An 18,289-nucleotide genomic window follows, 5' to 3' on the forward strand; every position below is an offset into this window, starting at 1 on the left:
TGGCAATTACAGGACCTATTAAGAACACAACACAAGAACACAAGAAATAGGAACAGGAGTAGACCGTATAGCTCCTTGAATCTGCTCCGCCATTCAATACAATCATGACTGATCTTAGGCTTCAACTCCACTTTCACACGTGCTCCCCATATCCCTTGATTCTCTGAGAGAACAATAATCTGTCTATCCCAGCCTTCAATGTATTCAAAGATGAAGCATCCACAACCCTCTGGGGTAGAGAATTCCAAAGATTCAGAACCCTTTGAATGAAATAATTTCTCCTCATCTTAGTCCTAAATAATCAGTCCCTTATCCTGAGATTGTGCCCACGTGTTTTAGATTCCCCGACCAGCAGAAACAATCTCTCAGTGTCTACCCTATCCAGCCCCTTCAGAATCTTGTATGTTTCAATGCGATCACCTCTCATTCTTCTAAACTCCAGAGTATAGGACCAATTTACTCATCCTCTGATCATAGGGTAACCCCATCATCCCAGAGACCAATTTAGTGAATCTTCGCTGTACTGCCTCCAATGCAAGTATATCCTATCTTAAATGTGGAGACCAAAACTGCACATAGTACTGCAGGTGTGGTCTCATCAAAAACCTGTATAATTGATGCAAGACTTCTTTATTCCTCCAATCGCCTTGCAACAAAGGCCGACATGCTATTTCTTGCTAATTGCTTGCTATACCTGCATACCTATGTTCCTGTACTTAAGTCTCTTTGAACATCAACATTTACAAGTTTCATACTTTTAAAACATATTCTGCTTTTCTATTTTTAGTCTTCTGATATTACAGAACTTGAGTATTGCTGAAAACAGAGACATTTTGTTGAAGCTTTTTGTTTTGCATTCACCAGGACAATTCGCAAGAATACGAATGTAAGGGAAAGCAACAAATTTATAGGGTATGAGAAGAGAGTGCTGATTGGTTGGAAAGTGGACTCTGATTGACAGAGGTGTTACCATTGAGAATGCAACAGTGTATCTGTGTCTGGCACAGACACAATGAGCCAATTGGCCTCTTTCTGTGCTGTAAATTTTCTATGATTTTATGATTCTTTTTATTTGTTTCTGGGATGTGGGCATTGCTGGCCAGGCCAGTATTTATTGTGCATCCCTAATTGCCCATGAGAAGGTGGTGGTGAGCTTCTTGAACCGCTGAAGTCCATGTGGGTTAGGTAGACCCACAGTGCTGTTAGGAAGGGAGTTCCAGGATTTTGACCCAGCGACGGTGAAGGAATGGTGATATAATTCCAAGTCAGGATGGTGTGTCACTTGGAGGGGAACTTGCAAATGGTAGTGTTCCCATGTATCTGCTGTCCTTGAGCTTCTAGGTGGTAGAGGTTATGGGTTTGGAAGGTGCTGTCTAAGGAGCCTTGGTGAGTTGCTGCAGTGCATCTTGTAGATCGTACACACTGGTGCCACTGTGCGTCGGTGCTGGAGGGAGAGAATGTTGTGGCTGGGGTGCCAATCAAGCGGGCTGCTTTGTCCTGGATGGTGTCGAGCTTCTTGAGTGTTGTTGGAGCTGCCCGGATCCAGGCGAGTGGAAAGTATTCCATCACACTCTTGATTTGTGCAGTGTAGATGGTGGACAGGCTTTGTGGAGTCAGGAGGTGAGTTTCTCACCGCAGGATTCCTAGCCTCTGACCTGCTCTTGTAGCCACAGTATTTATATGGCTACTCCAGCTCAGTTTCTGGTCAATGGTAACCCCTAGGATGTTGATAGTGGGCTATTCAGCGATGGTAATGCTTCTCTCTATTGGAGATGGTCCTTGCCTGGCACTTGTGTGGCACGAATGTTACTTGCCACTTATCAGCCCAAGCCTGGATATTATCCAGGTCTTGCTGCATTTCTACACAGACTGCTTCAGTATCTGAGGAGTCACAGATGGTGCTGAACATTGCACAATCATCAGTGAACATCCCTACATCTGACCTTATGATGGAAGGAAGGTCATTGATGAAGTAGCTGAAGATAGTTGGGCCTAGGACACTACCCTGAGGAACTCCTGCAGTGATGTCCTGGAGCTGAGATGATTGACAGCCAACAACCACAACCATCTTCCTTTGTGCTAGGTATGATTCCAACCAGCAGAGAGTTTTCCCCCAATTCCCATTGACTCCTGTTTTGCTAGGGCTCCTTAATTCCATACTCGCTCAAGTGCTGCATTGATGTCAAGAGCAGTCACTCTCACCTCGCCTCTTGAGTTCAGCTCTTTTGTTCATGTTTGAACCAAGGCTGTAATGATGTCAGGAGCTGAGTGGCCCTGGCGGAACCCAAACTAAGCGTCACTGAGCAGGTTATTGACAAGCAAGTGCCGCTTGATGGCACTGTTGATGACACCTTCCATCACTTTATTGATGATCGAGAGTAGACTGATGAGGCGGTAATTGGCCTGGTTGGACTTGTCCTGCTTTTTGTGTACAGGACGTACCTGGGTAATTTTCCACATTGCCAGGTAGATGCCAGTGTTATAGCTGTACTGGAACAGCTTGGCTAGGGGTGCGGCAAGTTCTGGAGCACAGGTCTTCAGTACAATTGCCAGAATGTTGTCAGGGCCGATGGTCTTTGCAGTATCCAGTGCCTTCAGTGGTTTCTTAATATCATGTGGAGTGAATCGAATTGGCTGAAGTCTGGCATCTGTGATACTGGGGACTTCAGGAGGAGGCCGAGATGAATCATCCACTTGGCATTTCTGGCTGAAGATTGCTGCAACTGCTTCAGTCTTATCTTTTGTACTGATGTGCTGGGCTCCCCCATCATTGAGGATGAGGATATTTGTGGAGCCTCCTCCTCCTCCTGTCAGTTGTTTAATTGCCCACCACCATTCACAATTGGATGTGGCAGGACTGCAGAGCTTAGATCTGATCCGTTGGTTATGGGATCGCTTAGCTCTGTCTATCGCATGCTGCTTACACTGTTCGGCACGCAAGTAGTCCTGGGTTGTAGCTTCACCAGGTTATCACTTCACTTTGAGGTATGCCTGGTGCTGCTCCTGGCATGCCTTCCTGAACTCTTCATTGAACCAGAGTTGGTCTCTCGGCTTGATGGTAATGGTCGAGTGGGGGATATGCTGGGCCATGAGGCTACAGATTGTGGTTTAGTACAATTCTGCTGCTGCTGATGGCCCACAGCACCACATGGATGCCCAGTTTGGCATTGCTAGATCTGTTCGAAATCTATCCCATTTAGCATGGTGGTAGTGCCACACAACACGATGGAGGGTATCCTCAATGTGAAGACGAGACTCTGTCTCCACGACTGTGCGGTGGTCACTCCTACCAATACCGTCATGGACAGATGCATCTGCAGCAGGCAGATTGGTGAGGACGAGATCAAATATGTTTTTCCCTCTTGTTGGTTCCCTCCCGCAGACCCAGTCTAGCAGCTATGTCCTTTAGGACTCAGCCAGTAGCTGTGCTACCGAGCCATTCTTGGGGATGGACATTAATGTCCCCCACTCAGAGTACATTCTGCACCCTTGCCACCCTCAGTGCTTCCTCCAATTGGTGTTCAACATGAAGGAGTAGTGATTCATCAACTCGGGGGTGGGGGGGGGGAGGGGGGTGCGGTAGGTGGTAATCAGCAGGAGGTTTCCTTGTCCATATTTGACCTGACGCCATGAGACTTTATTGGGGACCGGAGTCAATGTTGAGGACTCCGAGGGAAACACCCTCCTGACCATATACCACTATTCTACCACCTCTGTTGGGTCTGTTGCCGGTGGGATGGGACATACCCAGGGATGGCGATGGTGGTGTCTGGGACAATGTTTGTAAGGTATGATTTGGTGTTGCTTGACTAGTCTGTGGGACAGCTCTCCCAACTTTGGTACAAGTCCCCTGATGATAGTAAGGAGGACTTTGCAGGGTCAACAGGGGTCAACAGGGCTGGGTTTGTTGTTGTCGTTTCTGATGGTTAGGTCGATGCCGCGTGGTCCGTCCGGTTTCACTCCTTATCCACTTTGTAGAGGTTAGGTACGACTGAGTGGCTTGCTGGGCCATTTCAGAGAGCATTTAAGAGTCAACTATATTGCTGTGGATCTGAAGTCACATGTAGGCCAGACCAGGCCTGGATGGCAGATTTCTCTCCCTAAAGAACATTAGTGAACTAGATGGGTTTTTGCGACAATCGACGATGGTTTCCTGGCCATCATTAGACTGGCTTTTTTTTTTAATTCCAGATTTTTTTATTAATTGAATTCAAATTCCACCTTCTGCCATGGTGGGATTCGAACACCAGTCCCCAGAGCATTACCCTGGGTCTCTGGGTTACTAGTCCAGTGACAATACCATTATGCCACGAGGCTACCACCTTCCCCATGTGACTGACAGTTAATTGCCAAGCTTTGTTTGGAATTTAAACCAGGCAACTTGACTCTGATTGGCCAAGGCACTGCCCTGAGGAATGAACCAGTGAATGGCTGTCACTTATTTTGTGCAGCTGAAGCAGGTGCAATGTGTGTACGTGTTCTTTCTGTTTGCAAAGAATAGGGTCCTGTGTCTTAATATATGTAGCTTCCAGTATGCACAAATGCGCTATACTGCGAGCCCGACTGACAATCTTAAATTGGCTGTCAGTGTAATTCTTAGCACACTGAGGATTATTTAGCAAATGTTGTCCCATCGCAGAATCACATCTAATGTTGAACACTGTGTTTTGAGTTTTGCAAGCACTGACTGGTTGGGTACGGCCTGTACCTTGCCCATTGTGAACCGCGGAAGGGACATGTTGTTTGATACGATCCGCCAGTCTTTGGGACGTACGGCCGATATACCTTGCATCACAGTGGCATTGAAATTCGTATACACATTACTCATTTGTGTGATAATCAGAATGTCTTTTTAGCTTCCTAGCAGCCACCTGTTAGTGGTGAACACTACATGTGTTGCCACTGCATAGTAGTGGCGTGAAACTGATAGCTTTACCTATTGCTCAAATTTTTGGGGTACATTACCCTTCCAGGGTAATCTAAGGTAGACTGGGCACTTTTCAGGGCCGAAAGTGATGGCCTTAGGCCCGTTCATAAATTTGCGCAATGTACAGCGAGAAATGATCGGATCAGGGTAGCCATTGTCGTGCAGGATGCCTTTGATTTGTCCTATTTCAGCATCAACCTTGCATGGTGAGCAAATGGCTTGGGCCCTATTTACGAGGTTGCTGATAAGGCCAATCTTATAGCGCGTGGAACTGTAAGAATCCCAACGCGTGTATTGACCAGTGGAGGTAGGCTTGGGGCAGACTATGGTAGAGAACCCTTTAGCAGATTTCTCAACTTGTACGTCAAGGAGTGGGAACTCATCTGACTGCTCCATTTCAAAGGTAAATTTGAGTGCAGGATGGAGCCCATTAAGATGTGTAAGGAAATTATTACATGCAATTGTGGATTCAAATACAGCAAACGTATTATCTACATAGCGGAAATATGCAAGAGATAGAGGTTAGGTATCAATCCCTCGAAGACATGTTTCTCATGGAACCCAAAAAAGATGTTTGTGAGAGCTGGGTCTAAAGGGGATCCCATGGCAACACCATCTATTTGGGCGTACATGGTGTCGTTAAAACTGAACTCAAGAGCGTGAGCTTCTATTTTTATGACCAAAGTGAATAACTTCACACTTCCCTATATTATACTATATTATATCTGCCATCTTGTTGCCTACTTACTTAACCTGTCTATATTTCTTTGCAGCTGCTCTGTGTCCTCCTCACAGCTTACCTTTCCACCTACCTTTGTATCATCAGCAAAACCTAGATACATTACTCTCTGTCTCGTGGTCTCAGTCATTAATATAGATTGTAAATAGCTGAGCCCCAGCACTGATCCTTGCGGCACTCCACTATTTACTGCCTGCCAACTTGAAAATGCCACATTTATGCCCACTTGTTGCTTCCTGTTCATTAACCAATCTTCTATCCATGCTAACATATTACCCCCAACTCCATGAGCCCTTATATTGCCTATTAACCTTTTGTGTGGCACCTTATTGAATGCCTTTTGGAAATCCAGGTATACTACATCTACTGGTTCCCCTTTATCCACCCTACCAGCCACATCCCCAAAAGGCTCCAACGAACTTGTCAAACAGGACCTCCCTTCAGTAAAACCATTAAGGCCACGTTCCTACACAGATCAGAATTTCCAATCAGCAATACGGACAGCCTACATTGGCCTGAATCATGTCCAGGTCAATTTGGTGGGCTTAGGAGGCAATGGATCACGTGAGGTACTCCCTCCACTGCCGGGCCACAGCTGCGGCCACTGGCCATTCTCTGGAAGAGTTACCCTTTCAGGATCATAGCCAGGCAGCTGCGGCTTTTTAAAACATAAAAAAAAAACTTAGCTGGCCTTCTCCCTCTCTCCCTCTATCTTCCGATCGGCAGCTCCCACCTTAGCTGGTAGGCCTCCTGATCATTGAGTGCTGAGGGCCTCCCATTGGCCCTCAAGCATTGGGAGCCACCCAGCACCCTTGATTGGACAGTGAGCCCACTCCCTGGCCTTTAATTGGCTGAGGATTTGAAAATTCCAGTGGGCTTCAAGCATGTCAAGAGGGGTTGGGACCCGGAACCAGCGCCCACTTCTGAAAAATTCAGTCCCTGCTGTTTACTCATAGACGGAGGGAAAATCAGAGGGGATTGTCATCCATGGCTTCTCTCACACAATCCTTAGTGGTTTCAGAGTGACATTAATGGAGGCAGGCTGACTCATGGTATTTCAGCCTAGTGTGCGGTTATCCATATTACAGGGCTACGTCATTTATTGTAATCGAAAATAGTGATTTCTCATTTTTAGTGAAATTTATGAATTCTAATTGCTGCAGAATATATTTTTTCTCAGCAAGTAAAAGTTAATAATGCTACTTTTATCACTTTTAATGGGTGTCAATGGCCCTATTAAAACTAACTAAAAATAGCATTATTAACAAATTTCTTGCAGATGATTTCTGCAGTCAAAATGATTGGAAACTGACCTGTCAATGCACTTGTAATCATATTCTTTCAATCAGCTAATTACCTACTTAATAAGTATGAAAGATCAAAAGTTTGTTTAGCTTGCCAATTTCTTCCAATCGATTTCCATTCGTTCCCTCTCACAATCATGGCCAACTTGGTCTTCATGCCAACAGGACTACTAGTGCAATCTTAACTCACTGAAACATATGGTGCATGCAACACCATTCATCCCTGCCTCTCAACTGGAGGTCCTGCTCCTGTTGTCAATTGTATATGCTAAATTGTATATGCTGAAACAGGGGCAGCTAAACGAAATAACAAAACAAAATAAAGGACAGCCATTCATTAGTTCATTCCTCAGGGCAATGCCTTCTCCAATCAGAGTCAAGCTGCCTGGTTTAAATTTCAAACAAAGCTTGGCAGTTAACTGTCAGTCACCGTAAACTGGTGCATTCTTAATGGCAATGCCTCTACTAATTGGAGTTCACTTGCCAACCAATCAGCACTCTCTTCTCATACAGTATAAAGTCATCGTTTTCCCTTACATTGGTATTCTTGCGGATTGTCCTGATGAGTGCAAGATGAAAAGCTTCGACAGCATGTTTCTATTTTCAGCAAAACTCAAGTTCTGTACTACGAGACGACTACTAATTTTGTTTTTATTTATGCAATATGGTTTTGAAATTCTAAAGAAAGGGTACAAAGTCGCAAGGTGAAGACACTTAAAAGGCTGAATTTTGCTAGGGTGGCAAGGGCCCCGGCAATGGGCCAGAAGGCCCCTCGGCCATTTGGGGGACCCCCGGCCGCATTTTAGGCCCATCGTCCAGCTAATGTGCTGCCGTTGGGGCTCCTGTCCATTTAAAGGACGAGAGCCCACCTCCAAGAGCTGCTGGCCAATCAGAAAGCCCAGGGCCCACCTGCTGCTGGTAAAATGCCTGTGGGGTGGGAAGAGGCCTTTAATTGGCCACAAAAGTGACACAATTGGCCTCTGGGCCGGAGGGCTATCCTCCACCTTCCCTGTCACTGGTAAAATGTCATGGTGACGGGAAGGCAACAATCACTCCTCCCCCTGCCATCCCTTGTCATTTTCCAGCTCCTCCACCCATACATAAGAACATACGAATTAGGAGCAGAAATAGGCCATTCGGCCCCTTGAACCTGCTCCGCCATTCAATAAGATCATGGTTGATCTGTTTGTGTTGCTAATTCCACACTTCCATCAACCCACGATAACCTTTGATTCCCTTGCCTAACAAGAATCTATTTACCTCTGCCTTAAAAATATTCAATGAGCCCACCTCCACCACCTTCTGAGGAAGAGAGTTCCAAAGTAGCACAACCCTCTGAGGGAAAATATTTCTCATCATCTCTGTCCTAAAAGGGCGACCCCTAATTTTAAAACAGCGCCCCCTAGTTCTGGACTCACCTACAAGAGGAAACATCCCCTCCACATCCACCTTGTCAAGACCGTTCAGGATCTTATACATTTCAATCAAGTCCCCCCTCACTCTTCTAAACTCCAGTGAAAACAAGCCCAGTCTGTCCAACCTTTCCTCATAAGACAACCCCCTCATTCCAAGTATCAATCTAGTAAACCTCCTTTGAAACGCCTCCAACACATTTACATCCTTTCCTTAAAAGGAGACCAAAAATGCACACAGTATTCGAAATGTGGGCTCACCAATGCCCTGTATAACTGAAGCATAACATCCTTTACTTTATTTTCAAGTCCTCTTCTAATAAAGGATAGCATTCCTTTAGCCTTCTTTATGACTTGCTGTACCTGCATACTAACTTTTTGTGACTCATGCACTAGAACACCCAGATCCCTCTGCACCTCAGAATTCTGCAGTCGTTCTCCCTTTAAGTAATACTCTGCTCTTTTATTCTTTCTGCCAAGGTGAACAACTTCACATTTTCCCACATTATACTGCATCTGCTAGATTTTTGCCCATTCACTCAACCTATCTATATCGGTCTACCACCTTCTTATGTCCAGTTCACAACATACTTTCCTATCTATCTTTGTGTCATCTGCAAATTTAGCTACCATGCCATCACTCCGCTCATCTAAGTCATTGATACAAATTGCAAAAAGCTGAGGCCCCAGCACAGACCCCTGCGGGTCTCCACTCATCACATCCTGCCAATCAGAAAAGGACCCATTTATGCGTACTCTCTAAAATAAAAGCAAAATACTGCGGATGCTGGAAATCTGAAATAAAAACAAGAAATGCTGAAAATACTCAGCAGGTCAGGCAGCATCTGCGGAGAGAGAAGCAGAGTTAACGTTTCAGGTCAGTGACCCTTCTTCAGAACTGGCGAATATTAGAAATGTGAAAGGTTTTAAGCAAGTAAAGCGGGGTTGGGTTTTTATTGCAGTGAACATTTAGGAATGCTCTGGATCAGAATCTAAGCGAAGGTGGTGTTATTCCAGCCAACATTAGCAGCATCCAGGTCTTGGAACATGATGTACATCCTGTCTGGAGAAATGTGCAGGTGCCTGTTGACCAGGTCGAACTGAATTTTGGAGTAAGTTTGGTTCTGCTTGCTGCCGATTTTGCCGATGCAGGAGAAGGTGTAGATAGGACAAGGGCACAGAATAGCTGACCAGAAGGTCATGGAGCAAAGGCAAACAATATGTTAATGGTGTGTTGAAAGACAGAGCATTAGTACAGATAGGGTGTTAACGGACTGAATATTGAACAGCCGCAAGTACAAACATTAAAAAAAAGTGGGTAAGCAAACTGAATAAACTAAGATGAAATAAAATAAAACAAAAAATATATATAAAAAAGAAAAAAGAAAAAATAACTAAAAATAAAAGTAAAATGGGGGGCCCGTCATGTTCTGAAATTATTGAACTCAGTGTTCAGTCCAGCAGGCTGCAGTGTGCCTAATCGGTAAATGAGATGCTGTCCCTTGAGCTTGCGTTAGTGTTCACTGGAACACTGCAGCAATCCCAGGACAGAGATATGAGCATGAGAGCAGGGAGGAGTGTTGAAATGGCAAGCAACCGGAATCTCGGAGTCATGCTTTCGGACTGAGCGGAGGTGTTCTGCAAAGCGGTCACCCAGTCTGCGTTTGGTCTCCCCAGTGTAGAGGAGACCACATTGTGAGTAGCGAATACAGTATACTACATTGAAAGAAGTACAAGTAAATCGCTGCATCACCTGAAAGGAGTGTTTGGGGCCTGGGATAGTGAAGAGAGAGGAGGTAAATGAGCAGGTATTACACCTCCTGCGATTACAGGGGAAGATGCCATGGGAAGGGGACGAGGTGGTGGGGGTAATGGAGGAGTGGACCAGGGTGTCGCGGAGGGAACAATCCCTTTGGAATGCTGACAGGGGAAGGGAGGGGAAGATGTGTTTGGTAGTCGCATCATGCTGGACGTGACGGAAATGGCGGAGGACGATCCTTTGGATATGGAGTCCTCCCCCCGATCAGTAGACCCATTCACCCGCCTCCAGCATTCTCCCTCTACCTGGACCCCTCGCCCGGCCTCTTACCCACTCTTGATCTTTTCATTGAAAACTGTCGGCGAGACATTGGTCATCTCAATTTCACTGCCCCCCTCATTCACTCTAACCTGTCGCCCTCTGAACTTGAGGCACTCCATTCTCTCAGGTCTAGCCCCGACATGTTCATCAAACCTGCAGACAAGGGTGGTGCTGTTGTTGTATGGCGTACCGACCTCTATCTTACAGAGGCTCAGCGCCAACTCGCAGACACTTCTTCATACCTCCCCCGGACCACAACCCCACCACAAACATCAAGCTACTGTCCACAGGACTGTCACTGACCTCATCTCTTTTGGAGATCTTCCCTCTACAGCTTCCAACCTCATAGTCCCGCAACCCCAGACAGCCCACTTCTACCTCCTTCCCGAAATCCACAAACAGGACTGTCCCGGCAGACCCATTGTGTCAGCCTGCTCCTGCCCCACTGAATTTATTTCTTCCTATCTTCACTCTATCGTTTCTCCACTGGTCCAGTCTCTTTCCACCGACATCCATGACTCTTCTGATGCCCTACGTCATTTTGACAATCTCCAGTTTCCTGGCCCAAACGCCTCCTCTTCACTATGGACGTCCAGCCTCTCTACACCTCCATCCCCCACCAGGACGGTTTGAGGGCTCTCCGCTTATTCCTTCAACAGAGGCCCAACCAGTCCCCATCCACCACCACCCTCCTCCACCTGGCTGAACTTGTTCTCACATTGAACAACTTCTCCTTCAACTCCACTCACTTCCTTCAAGTAAAAGGTGTTGCTATGGGTACCCGCATGGGTCCTCGTTATGCCTGTCTTTTTGTGGGATATGTTGAACATTCCTTGTTCCAGTCCTAATCAGCCCCCCTCCCTCAACACTTTTTCCGGTACAATGATGACTGTATCGGTGCCGTTTCCTGCTCCCGCCCCGAACTGGAAAACTTTATCAACTTTGCTTCTAATTTACACCCTTCTCTTACATGGTCCATCTCCGACCCTTCCCTTCCCTTCCTCGACTTCTGTGTCTCCATCTCTTGGGATAGGCTGTCTACTAATATCCATTATAAGTCCACCGACTCCCACAGCTACCTCGACTACACTTCTTCACACCCTGCCTCCTGTAAGGACTCCATCTCATTCTCCCAGTTTCTCCGTCTCCGACGCATCTGCTCTGATGATGCTACCTTCCATGACGGTGCTTCTGATATGTCTTCCTTTTTCCTCAAATGAGGATTCCCCCCCACTGTGGTTGACAGGGCCCTCAACCGTATCCGGCCCATTTCCCCACCTCTACCCTCACCCCTTCCCCTCCCTTCCAGAACCGCGACAGGATTCCCCTTGTCCTCACTTTCCACCCCATTAGCCTCCATATCCAAAGGATCAAACTCCGCCATTTCCGCCACGTCCAGTGTGATGCCACTACCAAACGCATCTTCCCCTCCCTTCTCCTGTCAGCATTCCCAAGGGATCGTTCCCTCCGCGACACCCTGGTCCACTCCTCCATTACCCCCCACCTCGTCCCCTTCCCACAACACCTTCCCCTGAAATTGCAGGATGTGTAATTCCTGCCCATTTACCTCCTCTCTCCTCACTATCACATCTGCAATCGCAGTAGGTGTAATACCTGCCCTTTAACCTCCTCTCTCCTCACTATCCCAGGCCCTAAATACTCCTTTCAGGTGAAGCAGTGATTGACTTGTATTTCATTCAATGTAGTATACTATATTCGCTGCTCACAATGTGGTCTCCTCTACACTGGGGAGACCAAACGCAGACTGGGTGACCGCTTTGCAGAATACCTCCGCTCAGTCCGAAAGCATGACACCGAGATTCTGGTTGCTTGCCATTTCAACACTCCCCCCTGCTCTCATGCTCATATCTCTGTCCTGGAATTGCTGCAGTGTTCCAGTGAACATCAATGCAAGCTTGAGGAACAGCATCTCATTTACCGATGAGGCACACTACAGCTTGCCGGACTGAACATTGAGTTCAATAATCTCAGAACATGATGGGGCCCCCCATTTTACTTTTATTTTTAGTTATTTTTTCTTTTTTCTTTTTTATATATATTTTTTGCTTTATTTTATTTCATCTTAGTTTGTTCTGTTTGCTTACCCACCTTTTTTTTCATGTTTGTACTTGCGGCTGTTCAATTTTCAGTCCGTTAACACCCTATCTGTACTAATGCTTTGTCTTTCAACACACCCTTAACATATTGTTTGCCTTTGCTCCATGACCTTCTGGTCAGCTATTCTGTGCCCTTGTCCTACCTACACCTTCTCCTTTGTTATCTCTTGCCCCACCCCCGCTTTACTTGATTAAAACCTTTCACATTTCTCATATTTCCTAGTTCTGAAGAAGGGTCACTGACCTGAAACGTTAACTCTGCTTCTCTCGCCACAGATGCTGCCTGGCCTGCTGAGTATTTCCAGAATTTCTTGTTTTTATCATGCATACTCTCTGTTTTCTTCCAGCCAGCCAATCTCCTATCCATGCTAATCCATTCCCTACACTATGAGCTTTTACTTTGCGCAATAACCTTTTATGTGACAACTTGTCAAATGGCTTCTGGAAGTCCAAGTACAGTACGTCATCGGGCTCCCCTTTATCCACAGTGTATGTTACTCCTTCAAAGAACTCCAATAAATGGGTTAAACATGATTTCCCTTTCATAAAACCATGCTCACTATTCCCAATTATCTTGAGTTTTTCTAAGTACCCAGCTATAGCTTCCTTAATGATTGATTCTAACGTCAAGCTAACTGGCCTGTTTTCTGTCTCCCCCACTTCTTGAATAGAGGGGTTATATTTGCTACTTTCCAGTCTGATGGAACCTTTCCAGAATACAGTGAATTTTGAAAAATTAACACCAGCGCATCTACTACCTCATTAGCCACCTCTTTTAAGACCCTAGGATGAAGCCCATCAGGACCTGGGGACTAGTCAGCCCGCAGCTCCATCAGTTTGCTTAGTACCATTTCCCTGGTGGTTGTAATTTCACCAAGTTCCCCTCTTCCTTCCACCTCCTGTTTTATAGCTATTACTAGAATGTTTTTTGTATCCTCTATAGTGAAGACAGAAGAAAAATATTTGTTCATTTCATCCGCCATTTCCTTATTATCTCCTATTGATTCCCCATTGTCACTCTCTAGAGGACCAACACTCACTTTACTTACTCTTTTCCTTTTTAAATACCTGTAGAAACTTTTGCTATCTGTTTTTACATTTCTAGCTGGCTTCCTCTCATACTCTAATTTCTTTCTCCTGATTAACCTTTTAGTCATGCTCTGCTGCTCTTTATTATCTGACCAATCATCTGATCTGCCACTCATATTTACACAATTATATGTTTTTCTTAATTTTGATGCTTTCCTTAACTTCTTTAGTTAACCACGGATGCTGGGTCCTCCCCTTAGAATTTTTCTTTATCGTAGGAATATACTTATTCTGAGTATTGTGAAATATCCCCTTAAAAGTCAGCCACTGCTTCTCTATTGATCTATCTCCTAGCCTAGTAACCTAGTTCAATTCAGCTAGCTCAGTTTTTATGCTCACATAGCTGCCCTTATTTAAGTTTAAAATACTAGTCTTAGACCCACTCTTCTCTCTTTCATACTGGATGTAAAATTCAATCATATTGTGGTCGCTGCTACCCAGAAGTGCCTTTACTCTGAGGTCATTAATTAATCACATTACACAAAACCAGGTCTAATATAACCTGCTGTCTGGTTGGTTCCAGAATGTGCTGCTCTAAGAAACTATCTCAAAAGCATTCTATGAACTCATTATCGAGGCTACTATTGCCAATCTGATTTTTCCAATTTATATGTAGATTAAAATCACCCATGATTATTGCTGTCCCTTTATCACAAGCACCCAATATTTCTTCTTGTATACTTCGTCTTATGTTGTGCTTACTGTTAGGGGGCCTCTAGACCACTCCACTAGTGACTTATTTCCCTGACTATTCCTCGCCTCCACCCAAACAGATTCTACATCCTGATCTCCTGAACCAAGGTCATCTTTAACTATTGCACCAATGCCAACCTTGATTAACAGTGCTACCCCTCCTCCTTTACCTTGCTTCCTATTCTTCTTGAATGTCATATACCCCTCAATATTGAGGACCCAATCCTTGTCATCCCGCAACCACGTCTCCGTAATGGCTATCAGATCGTATTTATTTATTTCAATGTGCGCTATCAATTCATCTACTTTGTTACGAATGCTACATGCATTCAGATACAGAAACTTTAGTTTTGTCTTTTTGTTTTCTTTATAACATCTAGTCTTGGCTGTTGGTGCGTTCTTAGGTTTTTTCTCTCTGTCCCTTCCTGCCATTCTCTGACCTTCATTTCCCATATTACTATTCTGCTCTCCTGCCTTGAATCTACCCCTTGATTTGCTACATCTGCCCAAGCTTGATTCCTCTTCCCACTTGTTTAGTTTAAAGCCCTCTCTACTTCCCTAGTTATAGGGTTTGCTACAACACTGGTCCCAGCACGGTTCAGGTGCAGAACGTCCCTATGATACAGCCCCCAAATTCCCCAGTACTGCTGCCGGTGCCTGACGAACTGAAACTCCCTTCTTCCACTGCAGTCTTTGAGCCACGTATTTATTTCACTGATCTTCTGTGTATTCTGCCAATTGGCATGTGGCTCAGGTAATAATCCAGAGATTATTACCCTTGAGGGTCTGCTTTTCAATTTGGTTCCTAGCTACTCATACTGACTAAGCAGAACCTCTTTCCTAGCCCTATCTATGTCGTTGGTACCTACATAGACCATGACAACTGGATCCTCCCCTTCCCACTCCAAGTTCCTGTCCAGCCCTGAGCAGATGTCCCAAACCCTGACATTGGGTAGGCAACACAACCTTCTGGAATCACGCTCTTGGCTGCACAGAACAGTGTCAATCTCCCTCACGATACTATCCCCTACTACCACTACATTCCTTTATGCTCCCCCCACTTGAATAGCTTCCTGGACCCCAGTGCCATGCCTCCCAGCCAAGACAGCTGGTAAAATCCAGACCAAAGAGTGAGTTCTAGAAGGTGGCACCAAGACAATTGAAAGCTCTCATACCGTGAGGAATGCTGGAAGTGGGGAGCAACACACAGGAGGCCAGAGTTGGAGGACAATAAAGCGTGGGCTGCAGGATATTTGCAGAGCTACAGAATGCCCACCACTATTTTCTCAGGGCAACTCTTGATCAGCAATAAATTGCGCGTGCCAGCCCTGTCAATGCCCTGTTAATAAATAAATATTAAAACATTTGACTTTGTACAGCTGACAAGGAGCCTCATCTGCTTCCATCAAATTGGGGAACTCTTGGGTGTACTGCCCACAAATGTTCTGATGTACTTGGGTGTCAGGTGAAATTTCCCAGCTCAGAATATAAGAGAGGAAGAACATAAGAAATGGGAGCAGGAGCAGTCCATATGAGCCCTCGAACCTGCCCTGCCATTAAATTAGATCAGGACTGAACTTCTACATTAACTCCACTTGCCCTCCTGCTCCTCTTACCCCTTCATTTCCTTAGTGCCGAAAAATCTATTGATCTCAGTCTTGAATGTACTCAACTACTGAGCATCCACAGCTCTCAGGGATAGGGAATTCCAAAGATTCACAATCCTCTGAGCGAAGAAATGGCTCATCATCTCAGCCCTAAATGGCTAAATCTTGATCCTGACCCCTGGTTCTAGCCTCTCCAGCCAGAGGAATCAGCCTCTCAGCAACGACCCTGTCGAGCCCTCCAGGAATTGTACACCTTTCGATGAGATCACCTCTCATTACTCTAAGTTCCAGAGAATATGAACCCATTTTATTCAATCTCTTCTCATAGGACAGCCCTCTCATTCCAGGAATTAATTCCTTGAAGGCAGTAAGTGCATACTTGGAAAATTTACTCCTTTAATATAATCAGTCTGTACAAGTCTTAGTTAGGATTTACCTGTGTCTTTTTTCTGCTTCAAACAGACACCAGTGGTACCAGCTAGTAATCGTGGAAGCCAGAAGCCGACGTTAAATGAATACATGATGGCCTTCTCTAATTACCCCCGGAAAACAAGGCACGTGACTGCTGTTTGACCAGATGGATTGTGCCGTCGACAAATTTGTTTATTTTATGGCTCTATCTAGATTTTGTACACTTTTTTTTTTGCATTAGAAATCATAACTACTGGCAAGCATTTTGAATTTGAGCAGTCTCTGACAGCAAGAGTCACTCCTTAATGGGAAAAAGATTGATTGTATGAAGGAGATGGAGTTGCAGGCTGTGTGAGATTGATCAAAGCTATGTGTACTGAGGCAATTTGATACAAATGAAATTAAACTCAAGGTTGGGGATTTCTTTTCTCTCCCACAAGGCATTTTTTTCAAATGAAGGAAAAGCCGTTTCTTATTGCTTGTGCTCTTCGGAGTATCATTTAGTTAAATTGCCCTTGAGTCACCATGCGCTAGTGCCAATAAAAGAGATTGAGGTCAGTTAGGCACCTCCGCCCCCACCTTCAATTCCACTGTCACCTCTGTGTTATCAGACTGCCTTTTTGGCACCAAGTATGGATGAGCTGGACCTTATTCCAGTTAAACATTGGGAGAACAAAAGCTATCTTATTCTTCTGTGCCTAAAAATTCAGCAGTCTTGTTTCTGCTTCTTTCACCCCCCCTCCCCCCCAACTGCTATCCAGTCAGGTTAATTACCTCAGGTGTCTTGACGACCCTGCCGCTGAGTTTCAAATCCCATATCCTATTTATCACCATGACAACACACTACCAAACCTCTAATATTGGCTTGGGGGCTGTAACCTGGCGATGCAGATCACAACCCTTTCTAGAACCCACCTGGTTTTCATTCTGTTGAATACAGTTAATAAAAAAAGAAAGAACTTGCTTTAATCAGCACCTTTCATAACCTCAGAATGTCCCAAAGCGTTTTACAGCCAAGGAAGTTCTTTAAAGTGTAGTCACTGTTGTAATGCAGGAATTTTTGCACATAGCAAGGCCCCACAAGCTGCAATGTAATAATGACCAGTTAATCTGTTTTAGTGATATTGACTGAGGGATAAATATTGGCTAGGACACTGGGGAAAACCTCCTTGCTCTTAAAGGCTGACGATCTGCTCCATCGAATGCTCTCCACCTCTGGGCAGTGGAGATTATCACTTTAATTCTGAGCTAAGAGATTTAGCCTTTTGCCAGTCATCAATACTTCAGTTTTGCTGCGACAAGCCTTTTTTGTTCTGCACCCATATTTCCTGCTGAGCTACTGTATGGTTAATAAACAACTTTTATATATTAGCTAATTGCAGCTGATTGTAAATCCATGAATGTTAATTGATTGGACATGAGTTCGATTTGTTAAATGATTTGTTACATGTTATTAAAAGTTGTTCAAATATTTCCGACAGGTTATTTTGCAAATGGTCAATGTGAGTTAGCACTGTGTTTACATGTTTTAAAAATAGTGCCATTTAGTAATGCAGATTGCTGATGTTCCTCAGCCTTTACCTGAAACTACTTTAGCTTAAAAAAAATTCCCTCATCCTCACCTTTGTCACCCCCAGACTTGACTATCTAATGTTCTCCTGACTGGCCTCCTATCCTCCACCCTCCATATATTTCAGCTTGTTCAAAGGTCTGCTGCCCATAGTCTATTCTGCACCAAGTCCCACTCACCCATCACACCTCTCCTTGCTCACCTTATTGGCTCCTGGTTCCCCGAAAGCCCAAATCTAAATGATGGTTCTTGTGTTTAAATCCCTGGGCTGAACGTTTAGGCCCCGATGGGGGTGAGTACAGAGGCTGACAGACAGCTGTCTAAATTCATGCAAAGACTG

General features: G+C 45.0%; 1 protein-coding gene across 3 annotated transcripts in view; it reads left to right on the top strand.

The window, feature by feature from the left end:
* The window catches only part of LOC137374261 (immunoglobulin superfamily member 5-like), a 99,028-nt gene extending 81,178 nt beyond the window's left edge, over window positions 1–17,850 (top strand). For all 3 annotated transcript variants that reach the window (XM_068040053.1, XM_068040051.1, XM_068040052.1), the window contains one exon: window positions 16,431–17,850. In XM_068040053.1, the coding sequence (XP_067896154.1) occupies window positions 16,431–16,541 (111 nt within the window). In that variant the 3' untranslated portion in view covers window positions 16,542–17,850. The remainder of the gene's footprint in view (window positions 1–16,430) is intronic.
* Window positions 17,851–18,289: the final 439 nt, after the last annotated feature.

This window comes from Heterodontus francisci, chromosome 10, assembly GCF_036365525.1.
Source record: "Heterodontus francisci isolate sHetFra1 chromosome 10, sHetFra1.hap1, whole genome shotgun sequence".
In the NCBI taxonomy this organism is placed as follows: Eukaryota; Metazoa; Chordata; class Chondrichthyes; order Heterodontiformes; family Heterodontidae; genus Heterodontus; species Heterodontus francisci.